General features: G+C 39.7%; 1 protein-coding gene across 1 annotated transcript; it reads right to left on the bottom strand.

The window, feature by feature from the left end:
- Positions 1–17883: 17883 nt before the first annotated feature.
- LOC122533547 (FK506-binding protein 2-like) lies at positions 17884–18219 on the bottom strand. Its single transcript, XM_043663370.1, has one exon. The coding sequence runs from the start codon at positions 18130–18132 to the stop codon at positions 17884–17886; it is 249 nt and encodes an 82-aa protein (XP_043519305.1). The 5' UTR covers positions 18133–18219.
- Between the last annotated feature and the right edge of the window lie 3889 nt (positions 18220–22108).

Genomic DNA, 22108 nt, shown 5'->3' with positions numbered 1-22108 from the left:
AAACTAACAATTCCTCCAATGATATCTTCGAATATCTTCGCCAACCGCTCTGAATATCCGGGTAGCACCAGTTACCTCCGAGACGTAACTCACGAATTTTACCCTGACCCAGCACACCGGCACTATTATGCGTCTAACTCGAATGTATCTGGATGCAGGCTCGCGGAACAACCGCATAGGCAGGATGCTGTTAATTCAAACGGCTTACTTAATTTACAAATCACGCGCGTGTTTCGTTCGCACGCGGCGGAGGATGGCCCCGCGTTACCATATCGCAGCCACCGCTAATGATTTCGTCTGGCAGCGGGGCGCCTGGTCTCTCAGGGAAAGTTGAAGTCTCCGGAAGTAGCACGCTCGCCATCGCCGCGTGTTTTAGTTAAACACGGCGAGGATATAGTACGTACCGCGAGAAGGAGAACGAGAAACGGAGGCCGCGGCTAAATTAATGCGGGATACGTCTGTTTTCAGCGGCCGGGCTGTCTCTCAAGTGCACGCTCGACGAATACAGCCGTTCCCATAAAATACACACGCTCGGCTATACCGACAGACAACCAGACAGTCAGACACGCGGTGAATTCCGCTTGATGCTAGATACGCGCGCCGCCGTTGAAATTAGATTGTTAGGCGAGCATCGATTATTGACAAACGGGTCGGTGTGTGTGTATTCAAACCCTTCGGGCGGACGCGTCGCTTTTCAGCAACTGTCTGTACACCGGCTGTGGGACACTGTACTATCATTGCCGTGAAATTCCTCGCCGACTGTACTTTTTACGTTTCAGAAGAGCGGAGATTGTTACGTTACGAAAATACGTGTATGTGTGTCAAAGTTGACGATACGTACCGCAGATTCAGCGTGTCAAATTGGGAATCTTTAGACATTTCTTTTTTCTTTTCTTGCAACTGTCAAATAAGTTGACACTTACATTGTTAGAGAATTTACAATCAGACGCGTGTTAAGTCTCAGTTAGTTCCGAGAGTGCGAGAAAATTTCCTATTGGAAGATCTTATTATACATAAGAGAACTCTCAAGAGATTTTATGACGAGCTTACTGATCAGTAGTTCAAGTTAGTTAATCATCCAGAATCAAATTCAGTTTTAATGACAAATTCAGGTACAGATGTTCAATTAAGAATTCAGTAGTCAATAATCCTTCGAACTCGATCGTCCTTAGTTACCTTAGTTATTCAGACAGAATCACGTTATTGCGTAACAAAGACGGTATAAAAAGTGACAGAAACAAAGGCACTAGTCGTTCGTGTCCTCAACAACGCGAAAGAGTGGAGACAAAGAGAACGTAGATATATTTCTGAAGATTATTTCTAAAAGAGATAATGACTTGCTTAATCTCCTGTGAACTAAAATTTCATTTACGCGCGGGGAGGGGGGGGGGGGAGAAGAGTTTTCCTTACTTTTGCCCCTCTTTTGTCTCTCGTTGTCAATACGACGTTTTAAAATATTAAAATTCCACTCTGTTTTCATTTTCAGCGGATGAACATCACCGTACAATCTAGATCCCTTTCCCATTCTCTGCTCGTTCCCTGTTCCTTCAATCTAAGAGCTAATTTAATCTGCATATCTTTTGAGCCTGAATCAAACTACAGTCGAGATCGTTTGAAGATTGAATGCTTGATTGAAGGGGAAATACGAAAGATAACAGAGGAGGTATCTTTAATCAACACGGAAGATTATTCGAGATCCCGAGTGCGGAATTATGTAACCCTTGACTAAATCGTTGATCAGAGGGCAAGGTATTGCAAAAATCTTAGAAAACTTTTGCATTCTAGCTCGAATTTCATCAAACTCAAATTGCTCGCGAAAGTATTTGAACATATCGAACATTTCGAAATTTCATTGAGTTTCTCGTGTCGCAAAACCACGAATCTTTTACGATCGTTAACAAACGAAAATAAAGTGTTCTCGATTAAATTCAAAATGTAAGTGAGATCGAGACGATGGAAGAAAGAGAAGCGAACGTGACGATATCCAGATTGACGGTATTATGGAATTTTCGTCACGCGATCGTCCGTTCAACCTCCAGCAGCTGTTTAGATCGACTGGATGTTTTCATGGTGCTCCTAATGGACACTTGAACCTCGATCGAACGGCTGACAAGAACGGCCCGCTTTTTGCAGAAAGTTGAACCGCTGGATCGCGAAACTTTCATCATTACGGCCACCCGCCGGGCAAATAGGTCGTGCAATATGTAGAGGGAGGGTTGTATCGCGACAGATGCAAGAAGATGATCAATTACACCGTAAAACAGGGAACACCGGTTCGCGGGAAGGACGACTTTTATTCCGGCGCATCGATTCCTTCGGTCTATCGTACGCTCCTTACCGTGAACTTTTCTCCTCGCGTAGAGAAGGCGCGAACAATGAAGCGCGAATTATGTCGTTACACGCCGGAGATCGGATCGTTAGAGTACTATCAAGAATTTCGAAATGTCTTTTCGCCGGTAGTCTTGCGAAACCTGGCAGAGAGGATCGCCGAGGCTGATTAACATACGTCGTTATCGTTCGTTCGCCGTGAATCATTTACAAATGAAATTCCACGGACTCGGGCGTTTGTATTCAACATATTTCACTCGATTTCACTTTCGCTCGGAATTTTACGAACGAGTCGGCATTTCATGTTCGATATTTCAAATTCGCGTATGAAATACCCTGGCGTTGAATATCAAACAAGCGGCATTAAATCGCGAAATTCAAAATTACAAAGTGAAACATTCGACTGCTCGATGTTTCGTTGAAGTTGTTGAAACTTAATTAAGTCGTCCAACTCCGTTCGAAATCTCCGCCCAGGGCCCTGGACACAACTTTTTGTCATTTTAATGGCAGACTCGGAGCCTCAAAACGAATTGCGGTAACTCGAATCGGCGGAATCTTAGGGAACAAACAGGGCAACAACGGGGTCGCAACGGGGGGAGGAACTCAATCAGCGAAAATTAATATTCGTTCCCGGGGAAATTCCGCAAGCGCGCTGCTCGAAATGCCGGAAACACTTTGTCAATGGTGGGGGTTGCCGCCCTTCGGCAAGTTTCCCTTCAGCAATTATTCGAGACATGCTTCGTTAATTTTCTATCACCGCGAGGCCCCTCGTTACCGCTCGTCCTCAAACAAGGTAACACCGCTAACAACTGGTCAACTCGATCCAACCCTCGCCCCACGCGGTTCCTGCCACGCAGAATTGATACGACCCATTTCGAAACGGCGCGGTCAACCTTCATCGATCATCGGGCCGAATTTCTATGATACACGGCCTACCAATTACAAGAACGTAGTTAGTTGTCTTTCGATGGGACACGAACGCCAAGTCGCCAGCTGTTCATCCAAACGATGAATCTCACAGATCGAATCGAATCGAATCGAATCGAATCGAATCTAATCTGTCGAACCGCGGACGATAAACCGCGCCGTAGAAAATCAGATAACGCGCATTGTGCAACAGAATAAGCTTTGGATTCCTCGTTAATATCCGCTCCGGTATCCCTCGTTACGCGTCGCGTTGCCCGGTTACCACCCGGTTTCACTTGCCAGAGACGCTTAAACGAAGCCTCGCGCGCGCTGTTGTATATCCGCGTGGAACGCGGCCGAATAATCGACGATGTAACTCTACTCGACTCCGTGGAACTTTCCATGCGATCTGTGGATCGCGTATCGTGCAATTAGAGCGAATTGGAATGATACGCGAGCGAGGGGATATAAATATAAGTATTACGGAATGAGCGAATCACGTTGCGTGTGTTGAAATTAGAAGGAAGTGAAGAAAACGAAGAGAAGTTATTGTTAGTTTGGAAATTTCTTGATTTGTTTTCATATTTGTATTCAGCAAGAAAATGAAGAAAATAATAAATGAAAACGTCTTGGTTGATGATACGCTTTTCTCAGAATTTTCTATCTTTCCTAAAACGAGAGATAACAACGCAGACGTAGTTTACTGTTTCGTTTTATAATTAATAATTAAGTACAGAAAACAGAATAATACATGGGAAAATTTTAATTATTCAATCGTTACTTCGTTCTATATATTTTATTTCATTCGTTATTGAAGGGGATCAGTTCTTCAGCCCTTAGAATTCATTAAAATTAACAAGAATGAAAAAATTTTCAGTTGCACAAGTCGTGGTGTTCCTTTTCAGAATTTCGCGTCTCTTTTAAAGAGAAAGATAATAACACAGAGGCAACTTTTTTGCTCCATTTCATTTTCCACGTAATTAAATAGAGTGAGGTTAATTAAGTATGGAAGTAACAAGAGACTGGATAGGTGTTCCACGAGGCAGGAATTCAAGAAAATTCCAAACATAACAGAGAAGCTTCTGATCGCGGAATTTTAATTACTGTATTCTGTTAAATCTTCAGCCACGCTGAAACTTTATTCCCCCCCCCCCCCCCCCCCCCCCCCCCCTCACGCGAACAATGAAAAAAGATTCATTAGCCGTTTAGCAATTTTGCGAAGAAGAACTTCTACGTGTCTCTAGTTTTTAATGATAAAAAAGGAAAACTGGGACCGGTGATTTTGACGAGCTTGCCAGTTCTGGCGTTAAAAGGACGCTGTTTAATTTCGAGAAAAGCACGAAGATTGAAACGAGAGACCACTCACGTTAATTACATTTTCATCAAAATTAAAAAAATCGCTTGAATGAAAAAAAGAAAAAAATACGATCGAGTGAAAAATAAACCAAGATCTTCAGATCTACGAACAATGTATCTTTTGGAAATCCATCGTGTAATTATTGTCTTTAATTATAACATCCAACGAATGTTTAAAACACGCGATAGAACAGACAGAAAATAAACAATCAGTAATATAACTGTTATTGCATTAACATTCTTAAACTATAATTTATTAATTTATACAATAATTTATCAACAGTATTTTATTGTCTTTGTTAACCAGAGTACCTAACCAATCGAACAAAAAACAAGTCAACACATCCAAATCCATAAAAGCTATATTTTTCAAAAATTCATTAAATTGTCAGAACCTGTTGTCTTCTCGAATCGCAGCATCTTCCGAGACACGTGACCGAAGGAAAGTAATAGGCGAGCTTGATTAAACCGTTCATCTTCGGATGGTCCACGTTCTAGTTAGACGCTGCAATCTCGTCCAAGATTTAATCGCGTCGCAACGAACAAAACTGGAAGATAAGACGCGTCGCGTACGCGGCAATCTCTCGACGAAGTAGCCGAGCAACTCTCGCTCGTTCGTCGACATCTGGTTTCGTTCCATTCTACGTGTTTCGAAGTTGAGTCGAACAGCCTGTACCTGGCGATATTTAGCTCTCTCTCGTTTCAATCGATATGCAGAGAATCAAAAGAGACGCGTGACAAACACGATTAAATAAGTTGGGCATAATATAATTATACATCACGAGGCGCAAACGACGTAGTAGATCCAGAATTGGTAAAATAGTTATATACATAAAATTATTGAAAATCTTTCAAGGCCTAGACAATAATATTATTAACGCTTCGTCTATAATTTCATAAAATTATAAAACTTGGAAAGAAGTGATAACGATGGGAAAAATACTGAACGAGTTCTCTGAAATTTTCCAATATTAAAATATAAAATTTGATAATATAAATCGATCGGGAAATATTGTTGCGTCAATGTAACGTTGGTTCTTAATGGATTAATTATTTCATTTTGTTTAGATCCATCGCAATCGTTTGGAAAACTATTGGTCATAGTATCGATAAGACTCATAGTGGTTATGTTTCAAAAAATTGATTATTAAGTAAGTAAGTATTAATATAAGTTGTAAATAAGTATTAATATAAGTTGATCAACTAGGAATCAACTTGAATCACAATATATTGAAAAGTTGAAGTCTAATGGTGAAATTGGAGTTCTCCAAATTTCGATTTCTATCACTGTCACGCATATTCAGGTTAACGTAATCGATCTGTTGTTTGTTACCTATCTGTTTTCTTTAAAGATAGAGAATTCATGTTCGAATCTTTCGAACTAGAAAGAGGACACTTTACACAAAAATATAACAAAATTTATTTTGATAACGGAGTATCAATTCGACGACAGTTTGCACAGGAGTACACGAAGTTTCGAAATACACGAGCGTGTGTGCGAGACGAGACGAGAAAGAACCCGAGGGAACTGAGAAACAGACGACTCTGCTGTATAAACCGAGACGGCTGTATAAGCCACGATAAAGCAGACAAGAGAAAAAAAACAAGAAAAACGACAATAAGAAAACGAAAACGGATACACGCAACGCTCGTGAAATCGAAGAAAGAATAAAGCATCGTAGCAGTTCTTTGCATCGCTCGGAGCGTGTTGCCACACCGGTGCCCGTATAATTCGCGTATTTATTTAGAATAAATCAATGGCAACATCGATTGATAAATATTTGGAATGCAGCAGCGAGGGCTGCAAAGCTATGCTTTTTTACCAAGAGAGAATATTTTAGAGAAATTTCGACTTGTTGCTTCGATGGAATTGCGAATATTGTAATACTGTAATATTTCAAGCTCGCACTCGGAAAATCGAGAGACTCTTACTGTTGATAATTGAAATTTTTACGATGGAATACACCGTGTCTACGTTATCAAAATTCTACAACTGATGAAATTATATAAAATCAACACGATCTGTGGCAAACAGAAACTCTGCATCCATTAATTTATCTTTTAATTTTCTTTCTGATCCATCAAAAAGATCGCAAAGAAGACACAAGCACCAAATCGTATATTATTGCAAATTTATCATATTTTATAAAATTGATCGTTCTTTATAAAATGATCTTGGACGACGTCAGTCTATTCCTTCAGGTTCTAACAGTGATTCAAGATTTTACTCTCGAAGAAAAGCCATCAGCTTCGCAGCAGAACAGTATCAACAAGTCCCTCCGAATCCATTTTCAGCGTATCACCGGCCCAAACACAGAAATGTAACTCCGCGTCGTACATCATCGCCAACGTCGTCGTCCTAAACGTACCTAGAGCAGCTACCATCGGCGTGAACCAGAATCGCGCGAAAAACCAGAAGAACACCAGAGCGGTTTAAACGTCTCTGCAGTGGCAGGGCCCGAGCAGCACTCGAGCAATCCAGCAGCAAGCAGACTAGCGGCAGCGTATTCCATGGCATTTCTTTTTTCTTTTTTTTTTTCTTTCTTTCCGCCAGCGACCGATGCGTCGCGTTTCTGCCTTTATTTCCATAGACGACATTCACGAGCGCGCGGTGTGTGCTCGCCGATTCACGGAACGAACGCCTTCAGAAAACTCGGGGCGCGCGTGTTGCGAGGAACGTAGCACGACGCGAGAGAGAGGGAGGAGAGGAGAGGAGAGGAGAGGAGAGGACGAACACGAACGACGGGGGTGGAAAAAGGGGTAGACGAGATAAACGAACGACGTGCGCGCGAGCGTGTCGAGGCGGAAACCGGTGGAAACAGGGTTGCAGCCAGAGGGTTGGAAAGAGTGCATTAAAGCGGCGACACAGAGCGACAATGTTCACGGGACAAAAACCGACACGAGCGAAGATTTGCTTTGGGAACGGCGCTCCGGGTTTGGAGAACCGTGGGGGCTGCGCGCTCGACGTCGGGGGGCCAGGCGCAGAGAACCCGGCTCGATGCGACGGACGAAGAAGAAGCTAAAACCCTTTAACGTGAACGCGGCAAATGGAGTCGGTTCTCCGCTCTCCTTCGTGTGGAGGAGATGGCCGACAACCGTTTCGGTCGTCGTCGCGAAAACGCGCGCTCTATACAGAAAGGAGCCGGTCTAAACCGCGGCACAATAAACAGCTGCTCGAAGCGCGCTGCCAAGCTTATTGGTGAAAAGAGACGGGAAATTTGGGTAGACGAGGAGGGAACTCGCGCTCGAGTGGCAATCGACGAGCAAAGAGCATTCGGGACCAAAGTTCCCGGCGACGCGGCTTTTAATCATCGCGCGAACTTCTTTCTCGCGTCGCGACGCGGAATTGCGGAATTCCTTTTCTTTGGAAACGAGACAAAGAAAGGTCTTCTTTTTTGTTTTTTAGATAAAGATAGGTTTCGTGTGACAATCGCGTTTGAGATTTACTTGTAATTAAATTGAGAGAGTTGATTTGTAGAAAGCGTCAGTCTGATGATAGTCGAGACATAGAAAATCAACAGTTTTTTTAAGTATTAAATTCCAAACGAACGGATCAGTGCTTCCGAAAAACATAAAATGCTTTGTGATTCTAAACGTTCCAAATATGTGACTGTTATTAAAGCTGAGCTATTGAATTTAATGTCAATAAATGGACAGAGAGAGTGTATTTTTACGCGTTTGTAGGAAACTTGAAGATGCAGAAATATAGAAATAACCAACATTTCGTTTGATATTTCTTTCAATTAATTTTCTTACGCTGTTGAAAGAAAATTCTAGGGATTCGTTTATTTAATGCCGAAGAAATTTCTTAACTCGACGAGAGCCGTTCTTTCATTTTCATTTTCGCGTGACTCAACGGATTGCGACGGTAATTTGTTCGAGGCGTTCAGGATTCGCCGGAGCGGTTTAAAACGCGTGGTTAAAGATTCGAAAAGTTGAAGCTTTAATCAGCGACCCCGTCAAAACAGTTTTCGGGTGGTGGGGCTTGGCAATTTCGTTCGGCGAAACGTTTCGTCCCAAAAAGGAAGTTTAATCGCCACGCGTAATTAGAGAATTAACAAGGCAGAAAATAGGTTGCGCGAGTTTACAGCTGTACGCGTACGCGTTACGAGGCTAGAAGGCTGTACGACAGTCGATGTTTTATGGAGATAAATGAAATTCAAATTTATGCCCGTAAATGTACGAACGTTCGTACCGCCCGCCGTAAATTTAGGCACGGATTATACACCGTTTAGCTTTACCCGCGTTGGAAACGATTCTGCCCAGCCTCCGATTTCGCGAATGCCCCGTTTTCTGATTCGACGCGCTTCTTTTGCTCTGGATTATTCCATAAATAAGCACGATTCGTAGAATAAATGAAAGCTAATACAATAAATCATTTTATAGGAGAACGATTTTAAATTTGAATAAGAAATTCCAGAGAAAAATTATCTCTGGGTTGGTCGTTCCGAAAATATCAATGGAACGGATTAATATTCATGAAGCTCATTGGAAACCACGAGTGAAAAATAGTACAACAAGTACACAAAATTAATTCGCATACTTTTCTTAAAAATGAACCACGCTTGGCCACGTTCTATTCATATCTTCAAATTATTCTTCCCAAACTCGACCAATAATTTTAACTTGAAAGTAGTGAATAACTTATTTACAATGACCGACGCATGACTGTAAATAATCAACTTGAAAGTACAATAACGCTGTACGCATTCAGAAGAGACGCCTACGAAACGATTTCTACGTCTCTTCGCTTCTCAAACTTACACTCCCTTGCGTTTGGGGGGAAAAAGATATTGCAGACTGCGCGCACAATGCACCCGCATTCAAAATCATTTGATTTCTTCGTGTAATATTCTTCGAGAAAAGCAAAGACAGAACGTTAAAATACTCGCTTAATCTTCCAGGCGCGTTTGAAAGGCGGCGGGGCGCAGCGCCGGCTTTCATTCATACATTTTTCACTTATTTTATCGCGCAGACCCGCGATAAAAAGGCTGAAGTATTGTTGCGCATTCACGAACCGCCCTCTATTATTCCTCACACCCGACAATTCAACGACAACCAATCTTTTTCCCCATTTCTCGTTAACCGTTGTTTACGCGTGAAAATAAGTACAATGCCAGCCAGGAATCATAGCCCCGATGAAAAGGTTATAAAACACGGGATCAATTTTTCTACAGCAGTTAGTAACATTGTTTGCCGTGCAAACAACGCTCCGCTGAAAGATTGAATTAGACCCGCGAACAAAAGGCAAATGAATTCGACATATGTACCGTGCAAAATTCTTCTCGCCGCGGTGATCTCTGCCTTTTTAAAAAAACTGATCATCGCGTATCGCGAATTATCGTATCGATTAGTCGCAAACAAATCGCGCGACGTTTCTTTCCCCGTGCCTCTCGTCGAATTTTTATCAACCTTTAACTTTCCGGACTGTTTCCGCTGACGATGGAAAAACTGTAAAAGTCTAATCGCGCGGATTGATCGTAATGCGTTTTTGAACCTACGTGTTACGGCGCAGCGCGACGGTGAACGATCGTTCTCTCGTCGTGCCTTTTACAGCCGCCGGAGAGATGTTTTTATGAATGAAATCAAGATATAAAATAAATACTTATATTTCACAAATTATTATACAAATGTAATGAATGTGGGTGTGTCATGAGTCGGGAGAGGGCACGCTAGGATTTCTCGTGACTGACTGACCGGTATGTGCTGCGTGAATCTACGATTTTATGGCCACAGCCAAGTATCCCTTTTCCCAGGCTGGGCTTTCTTTCTGCCCTACCGAGCCTTTCCACATCCTGTCTCTCCCTCCAAGGCCAGAGAAACTGTCCTTAGATGAGAGTATGACATGACATCTGGCAATTCTCGGCAGGGTCGAGGCTTCTTAGGAATTGACCTGGCTGACCGCCACGGAGGGTTCTGTTCTGCGCCAGAACACTACGGCTTCAAGCTTAACCTAACTTTTGAAATTTTTAAAATTGTACCGCACTCAAGACGAAAATATTGACATTATAGAAGGGACGGAATATAGAGGGATGATTGGGAAGAGAGAGAGGAGGGTGGGAAGCAGGAATCAGAGGATGTGAGGGCAGATCGGAGAAGGAAAACAAAGTAGGGTAGGAAGAAAATGGTGAGGAGCGAATAGGGCAAGGAAAAATGATAATAATACAAAGAATAAGGCCAAAGATAGGGTGAAGGGAAGGAAAGGGGTATAATTAGATATAAGAGCGGGCCTAATGGAATATATAGTAGGATGTTAGCTATGGTGTAATTAAGTAGTGATTGTTATATTATTTAATATTATTATATGTTATTATTATATTATATCATATTATTAATATATTCGATATTAGGGAATGATATGTGAATGGAAGTTATATGATGCTAGGCTAGTGAATGATTATTGTATTTATTTCTAAGAAGACTGTATGGAGGTTGAGAAGGAGCGAAAATTGTAATCCTAAGGGAAAACAATAAAGACCTATCTATCTATCTATAAATATAGAAATTATTGTAAGTATCATTTACTGGTAGATTTATTTTGAAGAATAAACGTCAATCCATTTTCATTCATTAGAAACAAATAATAGAAATAATTCGTAGAATAAAATTTGACGAACTACAGTTCACCAAATGTCTGAAATTATGTATATTTTTAAAATCCACTAATTACACGCTGATCAATTGTTCGAAACAATACCGCATACCAAAATAATATAAAATAATATTGAACACCTCAGAATATTTTGAAGAATATTCGATACCTCAGGATAAATTGTCGTTGCACTAAAATTGTTTTTAAACTTGAATGTTAAAAAGTTTCTTAAATGAAGCATACTCTGAAAATGTCAGGTTTCATTCAAGTTCCATCGCGCGCGGTGATAGTTTATCGATTCTCATGACCTCCAAAAGTGACATTAACTTCTCGTGGCGGAGTGCGTTGGCTTCACGGTTAACGGTTCTGGTAACGGCTCCAAGAAACTATTTCAACACGTCAACGCCGTCACTTTGATGAAATATCACCATTCTTCGATCTGTCACGACTAAGAGATCTAATTAAAACGATTACAGAATTTTCAATCCGCGAGAAGAAACTATCAGACTGTATTTAAACATTAATTTCACTTTTTTGCTCGCGCTCTTTTGTTAATATAAATGAAAATATTATTAGAAAATGGCTTGTGTGCCATGTCACTTAATTTAATGTCAAGGAATACAATTTAATCAGTTGTGTTATTGCAGAAAATACATTTCTTTCTCTTCCTCAGTCGCGTAATATTTTATTCTCAAAACCAATAGCAACGATATTGTGATATCAAATATTTATTCTAATCACAACTGAAGAGTCGAAAGCAGTGTAATTGTAATTGTCATTTGTTCAACAATCTATTATATAAAGCTCATTGCAAACAAGTCTCTTACTTTTATCTATTAACTACTGTCAGTCGCTAATTGGCTAATTAACCATGATTAGAGAAGAAAAAAAATTAATCAAAAGCAAATATATATATAAATCTATTCAATTCCTTTCGATTAAAATCATTTTGAAAATCGTGCCACGCTTTCCCACAGTGAAAATTCGAAACTACGTCACCCGAGCATAGAAAGTTGAACGCGACAAACGCGCTCAAACGCGGTACGTCACACGCGGCAAAGTATCCGCGCGCACAAAGGGGATTTCGTCTGTTTGACGTACACAATTTTTACGTTTTAATTAATACGAGCACCAACGCTACACGAAGCCGAGAGTTCGAAGCTTTCTGCCGCCGGGAGAAAGAAACGGAAATGTTCAAACGGGGACGCGGAAAACGTCCCGGCGAGAGAAACGTGAACAGAGGAACTGAAACTCTCTAACGGAGATGATTTCAGAATCGATGAGAGCGATTACGAAAACCCACCACTGGTGAAAGACCTATCGGGAAAATTTGTCTAGTCGCGATATAATTTCACCGGATACTATCTACGAGCTCAAAGGGCCTCTGCAGCACCCCTTGTGCAATAATATCGAATTTGAATCGCAAAGGGCCGCACGATGATGCACGCCCGCGCGAATAACTCGATATGTAGAAAAATGACATTTCCCGAGGTATCTTTCCCGAAATGCAGGGAAATTCACTGACACCGAAACGATATTTGTCTCTGGATTTTTAACGACCGGCAAAGCGACAAAATGGCCAAGTGATCGCGAAAGGCAATAAGAGCACGGCCAACTTTCGTAATGCTTTAAAAATATAAATTTTTATCGGCAGCTTGAGCTTCTTCGAGCAATGTATTATGCAATACATAGTTGTCGTAGCGACAACGACATTCCGATTAATATGCAAAAATCTGTTTTCACTTGGAAGAATTATTATTTCAAAAGTTAATTGTAAGACTAATGATAGGTATACTGTTCGATGGAAAATAATAAAATCCGTTTTATTTTTTTTAATACTGAACTGCATAAAAGCTTTTCTTTTCTTATTCCGTTGATCTAGATATTTAAAACATTTTATAATAATAATATTCAGTATGTACGTTAGAACATATTTAACGTGTTTGAAGAAAACCGCCGCATGAATGGGTAATGTATACTGAAAAAGAGAAAAGGAAAGATATTTGCACTGTGTATTATACTTCTTGATAAATACATATTATGAAAGTGAAAATGGAGCAAGCAGACATCTCTGTAAAAAAGAAATTCCTCAAAAACGAGGAAAAATAAAACTCTTCATACAAGTAACCTGCCAATCTTATTTATTAATACTCGTTGAATCTATCGACAGAATAAATATCACCAACAATATCAAGTTTATGTCATTTTATCTTCAAACAACTGACTGAAATAGCAATTTCATCAACTAACGTTTAATTATCTTACACATTTGACAACCATTACAGAAAAAAACAACATTTAAAATTAAAATTTCACTGTACCACTATATCTACAATTTTCTCTCTCATGACATTTGAAATAAAATATAAAATATTTTAATTCATCTAACAACAGTAAATCAAAGAGTAAGCTAAGTGCGTCGTTACCACGAAGATATTTGACGAAAACTAGTATCGTCTGGCTTTAGATTAATCCAAGGCCGATCCTTGCCTTCTTTTTTGCAGCCTCCAAGGATCATCGTTATTAATAACTCGGCTGGGTTTCGCTGACACCCACGGTCACGAGATAGCTAGTTAACGAAAGAAAGTGCGATTGCTTAATCCATCATCGGATGAAGGTCACCCGTGATCGCGATAACGAGTTTTATTTACTGGTAAAAATATATTTAACATCGTTTATCGGGATAGTTATCAGCCAAAGACAGCGGTTATCAGCGTCGTTAGTCGTAAGGAAACTTCTACTGGATTTTCGAAAAATATTTATATTTCGTAAAAAGTAACTCGCCCATTGATATAATTCAATGGGACGGTTCGATTTGATTTTTGTAAAATTTTCTTAGCGTAAGGTCAAATTTTTTTTTACGTCAGAATAATTGTAAGTAATACGTTAAATTCAATTTTTTTTTTACGTCAGAATTTAAGTTAAAATCAGTTTTTTTTTTTACGTCAGAATAATTGTAAGTAATACGTCAAGTTCAATTGTGAATAATTTCCAAGCGATGACCTATCGAAAGCCAAAATGACTCCATTCTTTTGAATTCAGTAAATCTTACAATTCCACTAGTACAACATTTAAAGAAGAAATGTGAATTCATTTCTTGCAGAAAAAGATGACATAAATAATAGTAAATTTCCAGATAAATTATAAAATGCTTGTAACTTTACTTTCCAATTTTAGGCTTCACCCCAGTGTGATTTTTGAATGCTTCATGATCGAATCTTAGAATATTCAAACCTCGAATGGCTCAATCTTCTACATTCGTCAAATACAATTAACCAAAGAAAGCGACTGTCTATCAATATCTATTGTTAGTCGAGAAAATTTATTTTTCATGAGATATTCGAAAACGATAGGTGTAGGGACTTATGGGTACGAACGTTACTGGTCCATGAAATCGCCATCGATCAACCGGTCGAAGTGCGAGTTTGTCACTTCTGGATCGAGGGGCAATTAATTTTGGCGAACGACTTCGTGGATCGGACAGCGAAGCACGTAAGTAAACCAGCTGTCAAATCCGATTTCTGACGCGTTGTCGAGGATCTGAATTCATGCGAGGTCGTCAAGATTCCTCGATGATCAACCGACAATCAACCAAGATTTTATTTCAGACGACGGGAACGCGCTTGCATCGTCGTAAAGAAATCGGTAAAGAACACGCTTTGATAGAGCAATTAACTGGACTGCAAATTATTACACATTTATGAAGAAATGAGCACATTTTTGTAAAATATCGTGTAAAATATCGAAAGTAGAATACTTGTTATAATATTCAGTAACGAGAACGAATTCTTGTTTCACTTCCACTACTTTAGTCAGCTGCATGAAAATTGTATAGCAATGAACGTTCACGAAAGAAAACAAAAAAAATCCACGAACCGCGAAATAATGTTGTGATATTAGCAACGTCATTATCAGAACATATAATGTCTAATTAATAGTCACTTGGATTTTAGTATTGCATAATATTCCGTAATTAACGCTTTTCGTTGAATATCTCTTAATTTTTCCTGGTTTGGAAGAATGGTGGGATAATTCTTGAAATTGTAAAAACTAATTACGAAACTGTTCTACGCGTATGTGTCAATTGCCAGTATATTACAATATAAAATTTCGCGGACGTTGTACGCGATTTAAAACCCGCGAGGGGATTTAATTCGTTACTGAAATGTTACTCGAGAAGAATTATTTTAAATAACTTCCATTAGCTGTCCAGTGAGACTCGACGTGACGATAAGTTGTAGTCTATCCTGTTTTGACTTTAACATTAAGAATATTTACTGTTTCAAGATAAAATACTATCAAGTTGCATTATATATAGCATTTTAAGATTTCAAAAGGAATAATGACATTCCAAGTAAGATCATTTTTATTTACAATTGCAAAATTTTAAAATATCGAACAGGCAGTTATACTTAAAAATGAAATGAATCTCGTTCGGAGAGAAAAATTTGCCTCCGTATCTCTGTATAGCCTACGTGTGCGTAGAAAAATGTGTCGTTAAAAAAAATCGAGTTCACCGATTACAAATAGAAGAAATGCGAATTTCACGAGCACGTTTGGCGGATCATTGACCGGATCGTCTGTTTATGCGTGTTTCTTGCTGGCAGATCGTTCGTTCCAATCACGTGAGAGCAGCACGTTTCGCGTTCGACTGAACCATCGACGTGCAAACCTTCCTGCTCGGCGAGATGTTGCGATTCAAACGGATTTGCTACTGCCAACTATATGGGCGAACTTTGATCATGGGAACACCTTTTGAATCGTTCTGCAGTTACAAGGACTAATTACTCGCTTTCAACATCCCCTAATCCCACCATGGAAACACGCGAAGTATGTCACGTTAAATTACAAATGAATGTTGCAACATATGTGACGAAAAATAAAGTCGAAGAATTACAGTTAGTTGAGAGCTGATCGAAAATTTTCACAGATTATGAATATTCGAACTTCGCGACGGTGCTGGCGGATCGATCCACCGAAAAGCTTCTCGCTGGAAACAAGATAAACACGGAGCACGTCGCGACGGAATGCCTACGACTTACGAGTATTCGAACTTTAAGCTATTCGGAGACGCTTGTACTACGTGACATCGACGCTACCGTAATATCTACTCGAAGGGAAAACGGCAACCTCGAGTCTATCGGTTTGGTTAATTATTTTCATGCAAGATTTTGCGACGAGCTCTTACCACAGGGGAACTTAATGGAAAATTCGCGTTAGATCAAATCAGTCTGAGAAAATATTTGACGAGATATTGTAACGAGTATCGAGAACATTTGAATGTTGGCAATTATGAAAAGTGTTTCAGTTATTAGCACTCATAGAGATTAGGTTTTTTTCTTTTACATGCTACCTGTGATATTTCAATTTATATTTATATCTAGAAAATTTAGTCCGCAAATACAATCGAGATATTGCAATCGTTGGAATATTATTCGTAACATCAGGACAGAGGTAAAATTCTTCGTGGAAGTACGATTACTTCCAGATAATTTGCCTAGCGTAGCATAACTGGAGAAAGATCTACGACGATAGACTTTTTTTCACGACTTAATGTCCCAGAAGAAATAAAGAATGATATACGAAACGTGTTGCAATGAAACACAGTTGAATTTAACTTTAAATTCATATATTAATACGAATTGGTTATTCGTTCTCTTTTTAAATTCACATTCATACAACATTTAGATAGTTTAGATCTTACGTGTTATGCTTCAAATTAGCGGGGAAGATCACAAGGGCGAGAAGCCCTTCCTCACAGAGAAAAGAAAAACATTTGTCCTTAAAACGCTGTTAACATCGTAGTAGCCTACGAGGAAACACAACATGCTCCAAAAAGTTGAAACCTGCTCGCGATAACGAGGACTATACTCCGTTATAACCCCTTTTTTTCCGCCGAGTAAAAGAATTTTTCGACGATCAATGCGTCGAGGAGCACAGCATGCGTCGACCACGCAATACATTCGGTGACACGTGTACCACAAACATAAACTGACTTGTTAACGAGATACGATAACGTTAAGCTGGATAATAAAAAAAAAAAGTAGCCACGTTCTATCGTCACGTCATCCGATCTGTAAGCGTGGCATAATGATGGAGTGTCACTGACCTCGAATCGAACCATATCACTAAATTAACTTACCAAAAAGATATGAAAAAGATTTTATCATCGTGTGGAGAATTTTATGCCTGTTACGTGTAAAGTGTCTATTAACCTTGAATTTAGCTGGTTGGCATACCACCGATATCAAACTAACCTCTTAACAAGATAAGAAAAAGACGACGAGAAAATAAATCACATTCCTATCGTCGTGTGCAATTCAATATAAAATCTATATCTATACCTCTGTTACATGTAACAGTATAATAGATAACAGAATAGTAGTATTATACAGTGGCAAAGTGTCACTGACCTTGAATCAAACTCGTTAGCATATCCACTGATGTCGAACTAACCTCTGACAAAATACGAAAAGTAAATCGTATTCTATCTCGTCATATGGAATTGAATGTAAAACCTATCTCTGTCTCTCTCTCTGTTACGTATAAACGGAGTATAGTGGCAAAGTGTCACTGACCTTGAGAATCGAACTAACCTCTCAACGAGATACGAAAAAAAAGACGACAAAAAGAAATAAATCGTATTCAACCATCGTGTGCGGAATCCGACGTGAAACCTCTGTCTCTGTTACGTACGAGCATCAAAGTGTCACTGACCTTGAGTCAAACTTGGTACCATCCACCAGCGTGCCGGTATAGTGCATCGTCAGCTGGTCGCCGATCTTCGATTTGCCCTCGCATACCTCCGGTACGTACAGCTTCTCGACCTTCAGTCCCGACTGATTCTGATCGGCGTGTGCAAGAACAAGAACGCTAACGAACACGAGAAGCACCGTACGGCACGTCGCGAGCACGACACCCGCGTTGTTATTTACGAAACGGACAGCCATGATTCGGTACGTTCGCTGGCGAATGCTCGTGAGCAACTGAGTCGGTGTAGCGCTCCACTCGGCCGAGCTACCTTCGTTTCCCACTCCGTGTAGCCGCTGGCTGCGCTGTACTTCGCTCCGAGATCAGGCGAACGCGTTGGAGAAGGACGAAGAGCATCCCGTGCCGCCACATTGCGCCGTCTCATTGGCCCCACGAAATATGTAGGTCTCTGCCTCGTCCTCTTTTCCACAACATCCTGTCTCTCTTTCACTCTCCCGTTCACTCGCCTCTCTCCTCTAACCCTTTGCCTATCTTTCACTCTCGCGCGTTCCACGAGTCCACTCTCTCGTCTCTCCTTTTCCATCCTTGCCGTTTCTTTCTTTCTCTTTCTCTCTGTCTCTCTCTCTCTCTCTCAGACACGCGTCAGTCCTTCCTGTCTCTTCCTTCGCTTCTCTTCGGTTCCCCAAACGTCGACCTTCCTTTCTTATTGCACGCATGCCGACCGTGACTTTCTTCGAATCCATCTGGTCCCTTTGGATAACCTCCTTCTTTTTTCTCGCGGTTCACCAAAACGTCTTTCGAATTTCTTCTGAACGAAGCAACCTCGCGTCTCGTGACATCCTCCTCGCACGGAGTCTCTTATTCAGGTCACTTTGTAATTTGGCCTACGAGTTTGGCAGAGTTTCTTGCTCCTGCAAGTAAGGTGTTTGAGCGTCGTTAGCGGCAGTGCATGTGTTGGTTAAGGTGTCTTTGAAAATACTTACTGTTGGATGAGATCGTGTTAGATCGTCACGTTAAGGAATGATTTTGTGAACGTGACACTTCCTTTCTTTGTTGTACTGAGGCAATAAATGTTTAATTTCTGCAAGTATACTGTGATACTTGAAATTATATATATATGTGTGCATTGGTACTGTTTTGGAAAATATCGTGTTATACAGAATTATAAAACGTGAGATTATAAAAATGTAGAAAATAATACTTTGTCAGACTAAAATAATTTTATTTAAATATTTATAAATTTTAATTGAACGTGCATCACTCGAGCAAGCAGTATCTAAACTGACATAAAATGTCATTTTTCAAATATAATTTTTAATGGTTTAGATCCTTCAAAATGTATTTAATTATTTCCACATGATTCGGTATAATTTTCCCAAATTTAAATTCACATAAATTCCAAATTTGTTAACTTTAAATTTCAGAAATTCTTGGAACGGAGCTGCAAGTTACAGCGTGGAAAATTTATTTCGAATTATTAATTTAAAACTGCGATACGCTACATAACAAGAATATATAATTTCATAAATTAACAATTATCGCGTACTGTAGTTGAAATACAATATAGGGGCAATATATTGTGGTAACAATATATATTAGTTACAATAGTGAAACTTCAAAATTGATTGGCGACTAACTTTTACTATTTGACATCTAAACTCCCCGTTGCACATGATGTAGGACGATTATGGCATTACCACATAATACTGGTATTATTCAAACCAGTATCACATTATATGGTACTACAGAGGATTATGTCAACCGATCGATTTTAAACTACGGAGTATCACGGCTTACAGACGCCATTCTCCAAATTATTACATGACGAAATCTAAATGAGGAAATCACACGATCGCATGAATCATTGAAGAAACGAATCTAACAATTAAAATGTTCGTTTTCTTTCATATTACTTTTCTCCCAATGAAATCGTTCCACTGTAATTACTCGAGGTAAAGTAGATGATGTTCAATGCAAAATTCTAACACCGTTCTTTTAACTAGCAACAAGCTAACAATATTTGCAAGCAATATTTTTTAGAAACAAGCAAGCAATATTATATTAATCTTGTAAGCAATATTATATTAATCTTGCAAGCAATATTTTAAAAACAAAGATCGTCGATGGTATCGTGTCAGAAATACCGAATGACACAAGTATCGCTTTCGGTGCAACGAAACTGCAGAAAGAAACAGCTTCTCTCTAAAGTTTCTCAAATACGAGAGCTCGCTAAAAACGTTAACGAAAAGATGAACGAGTCGTGGCAGGGTGAAATGGTATTGTACGAAAAAAGAAAAAGAATAATAAAAAGATAATAATAAACCCTGTTTCATTTCGTTGTACGAGAAACGACCCGGAATATCATCGTAGCTTAGACTTGACTGCTTGTTTTCTCCAGAAGTTTCAACCTTCCGCGCGCAACTTTTACCTAAGACGTCAAAGAAAAACAAACTGCGTTGATGTTTGTCTCTGCTAACAATTCTGCCGGTTCCCCGGTCGCTGTCGTAATTAATTTCCCTTTACTTGTCCACTCGTTTCTCAACCTTTCCACCCCTTTTCGTATCTCGCCCTACTTACCCCGTTCGCTGGCAGCCTCACGCAGCATCTTCCAACCTTCAAACCCCTTTCAAACCTCTCCTCTTCTTCTCGAACGTAATTTTTCTTATTTTTTTTTTTCTCCCTGAAATTTTTTTCACTTTGGCGACGCGCAATAGCGTCACTCTGTCGCGTTACATCGTTTCGTTTTTTCTTTTTTTATTTTCTTCTCTCTTTCCTTGTGTTTTCTTGTTCGTCTCTCCATGCACTTGCGATGACAGTGACAAAAAGGAAATTTTCGAGTTATCGGTAAAGACATCACTCAACGAGTTATTACATAAAAATCTAATTCGTTTATCCACAGAATATTACTCTTCTGACTAAATATTGATAAGATAAAAAAAAGCTTTCATTTGATAATTTCTAGACTGCGAATTTTCACTTCATATTTTCAGAATACAGATCAAAAAGTGAAAACGTATCTTCCTCAAACGTCGATTCCTTCGACAAAGTTTCAAATTGTTTGTAACTCTGCAGTTCATTAACAAGTCATACATTTCCGAGTTGTGTCGCAAGTACGAAATATCATTGCGATACACATCACGCGTTGTCTTTTCCCGTAAGTTCTCTTCGGCTTCTTCCGCCAGAGCGTCCATTTCCAACCCTTTCTCTTTCACTCAGTTCACCGTCCTACTTTCTTCGTTCGCCAGGCCGTGTCGCAGCGGCAGCCAAGCGGATTCGAGCGTCGCGATACGTCTCTTCTCGCAGAGAACACGCGTGCACTAATGCCACTACCAACCAGCCCGACGTTCTCCAAAGTTACACGCGTATCTCGCGGCTCGCGGCTCGCGAACGCTCTGCTGCGTCTCGTCGCTCGCCGGCAAGAAATCCACCCTACCGATTAACGAGATTTCGCGAATTTTACGCGAAAATTAGGCGCACGAGCATCACTCGTCGCGCGCTCGACTTGTTTTTTAGAATTTCACGGCACGACGGCACGATCTCTTTCGAGTTTCCCTCGAGTTTTCAATTGGCGCGCTGTTTTGACACTCGTGCCGAGAGCACACTCCAAGAGGGTGCGTTGAAATGTAATGTACGGGCAAGGGACGGGTAATGCGCTTAGCGTTTTATATGAAATGTTAATAGACGAAGAGGCTCAAGATTATATCAAAGTTGCTAGAAACTACTGGTCGGAAACTTTGAAGAATTATTTTGTTTCAACTGTCTGGAACCTCAGTTCGCAGTAATATTCAGCGTCTGGATAAGGACTGACTCTATGTTTAAGAATAAAATATTTTCTACAAATTTTGTAAACTAAATGAAACGTTGGAAATCAAATTACAGAAAGAATAATATATTATCTACCTTAATTACAGATTGTAGTAATGTAATCATAGGTACTTTTCACTTTGAAATTTCATATTTCCAAAAAATGTGAGGGAATTTTTAAATAAATAAGTAATAGAGGAAATAAACACGAGGCACACAAACTTGAGTTTGCGTCGTGAAAAATTTCAATGTCTTTTTTCAGTGTCTTTCAATTAATTGTTACGTAAGGAAGATGCTTCCTGAATATTTATAATTAATTTTCTTACATTATACAAACCTTGAAATAACTAATATATAGCAAGAGGTTATTTTAATCTACATGAATCAATATCAAATTTGCATACGTTGTAA

Source organism: Frieseomelitta varia, unplaced genomic scaffold (genome assembly GCF_011392965.1).
Source record: "Frieseomelitta varia isolate USP_RPSP 00005682 unplaced genomic scaffold, Fvar_1.2 scaffold_536, whole genome shotgun sequence".
Taxonomy (NCBI): Eukaryota; Metazoa; Arthropoda; class Insecta; order Hymenoptera; family Apidae; genus Frieseomelitta; species Frieseomelitta varia.
Note: the sequence above shows the minus strand (reverse complement) of the source record. Positions and strands in the feature narration are given on the sequence as shown.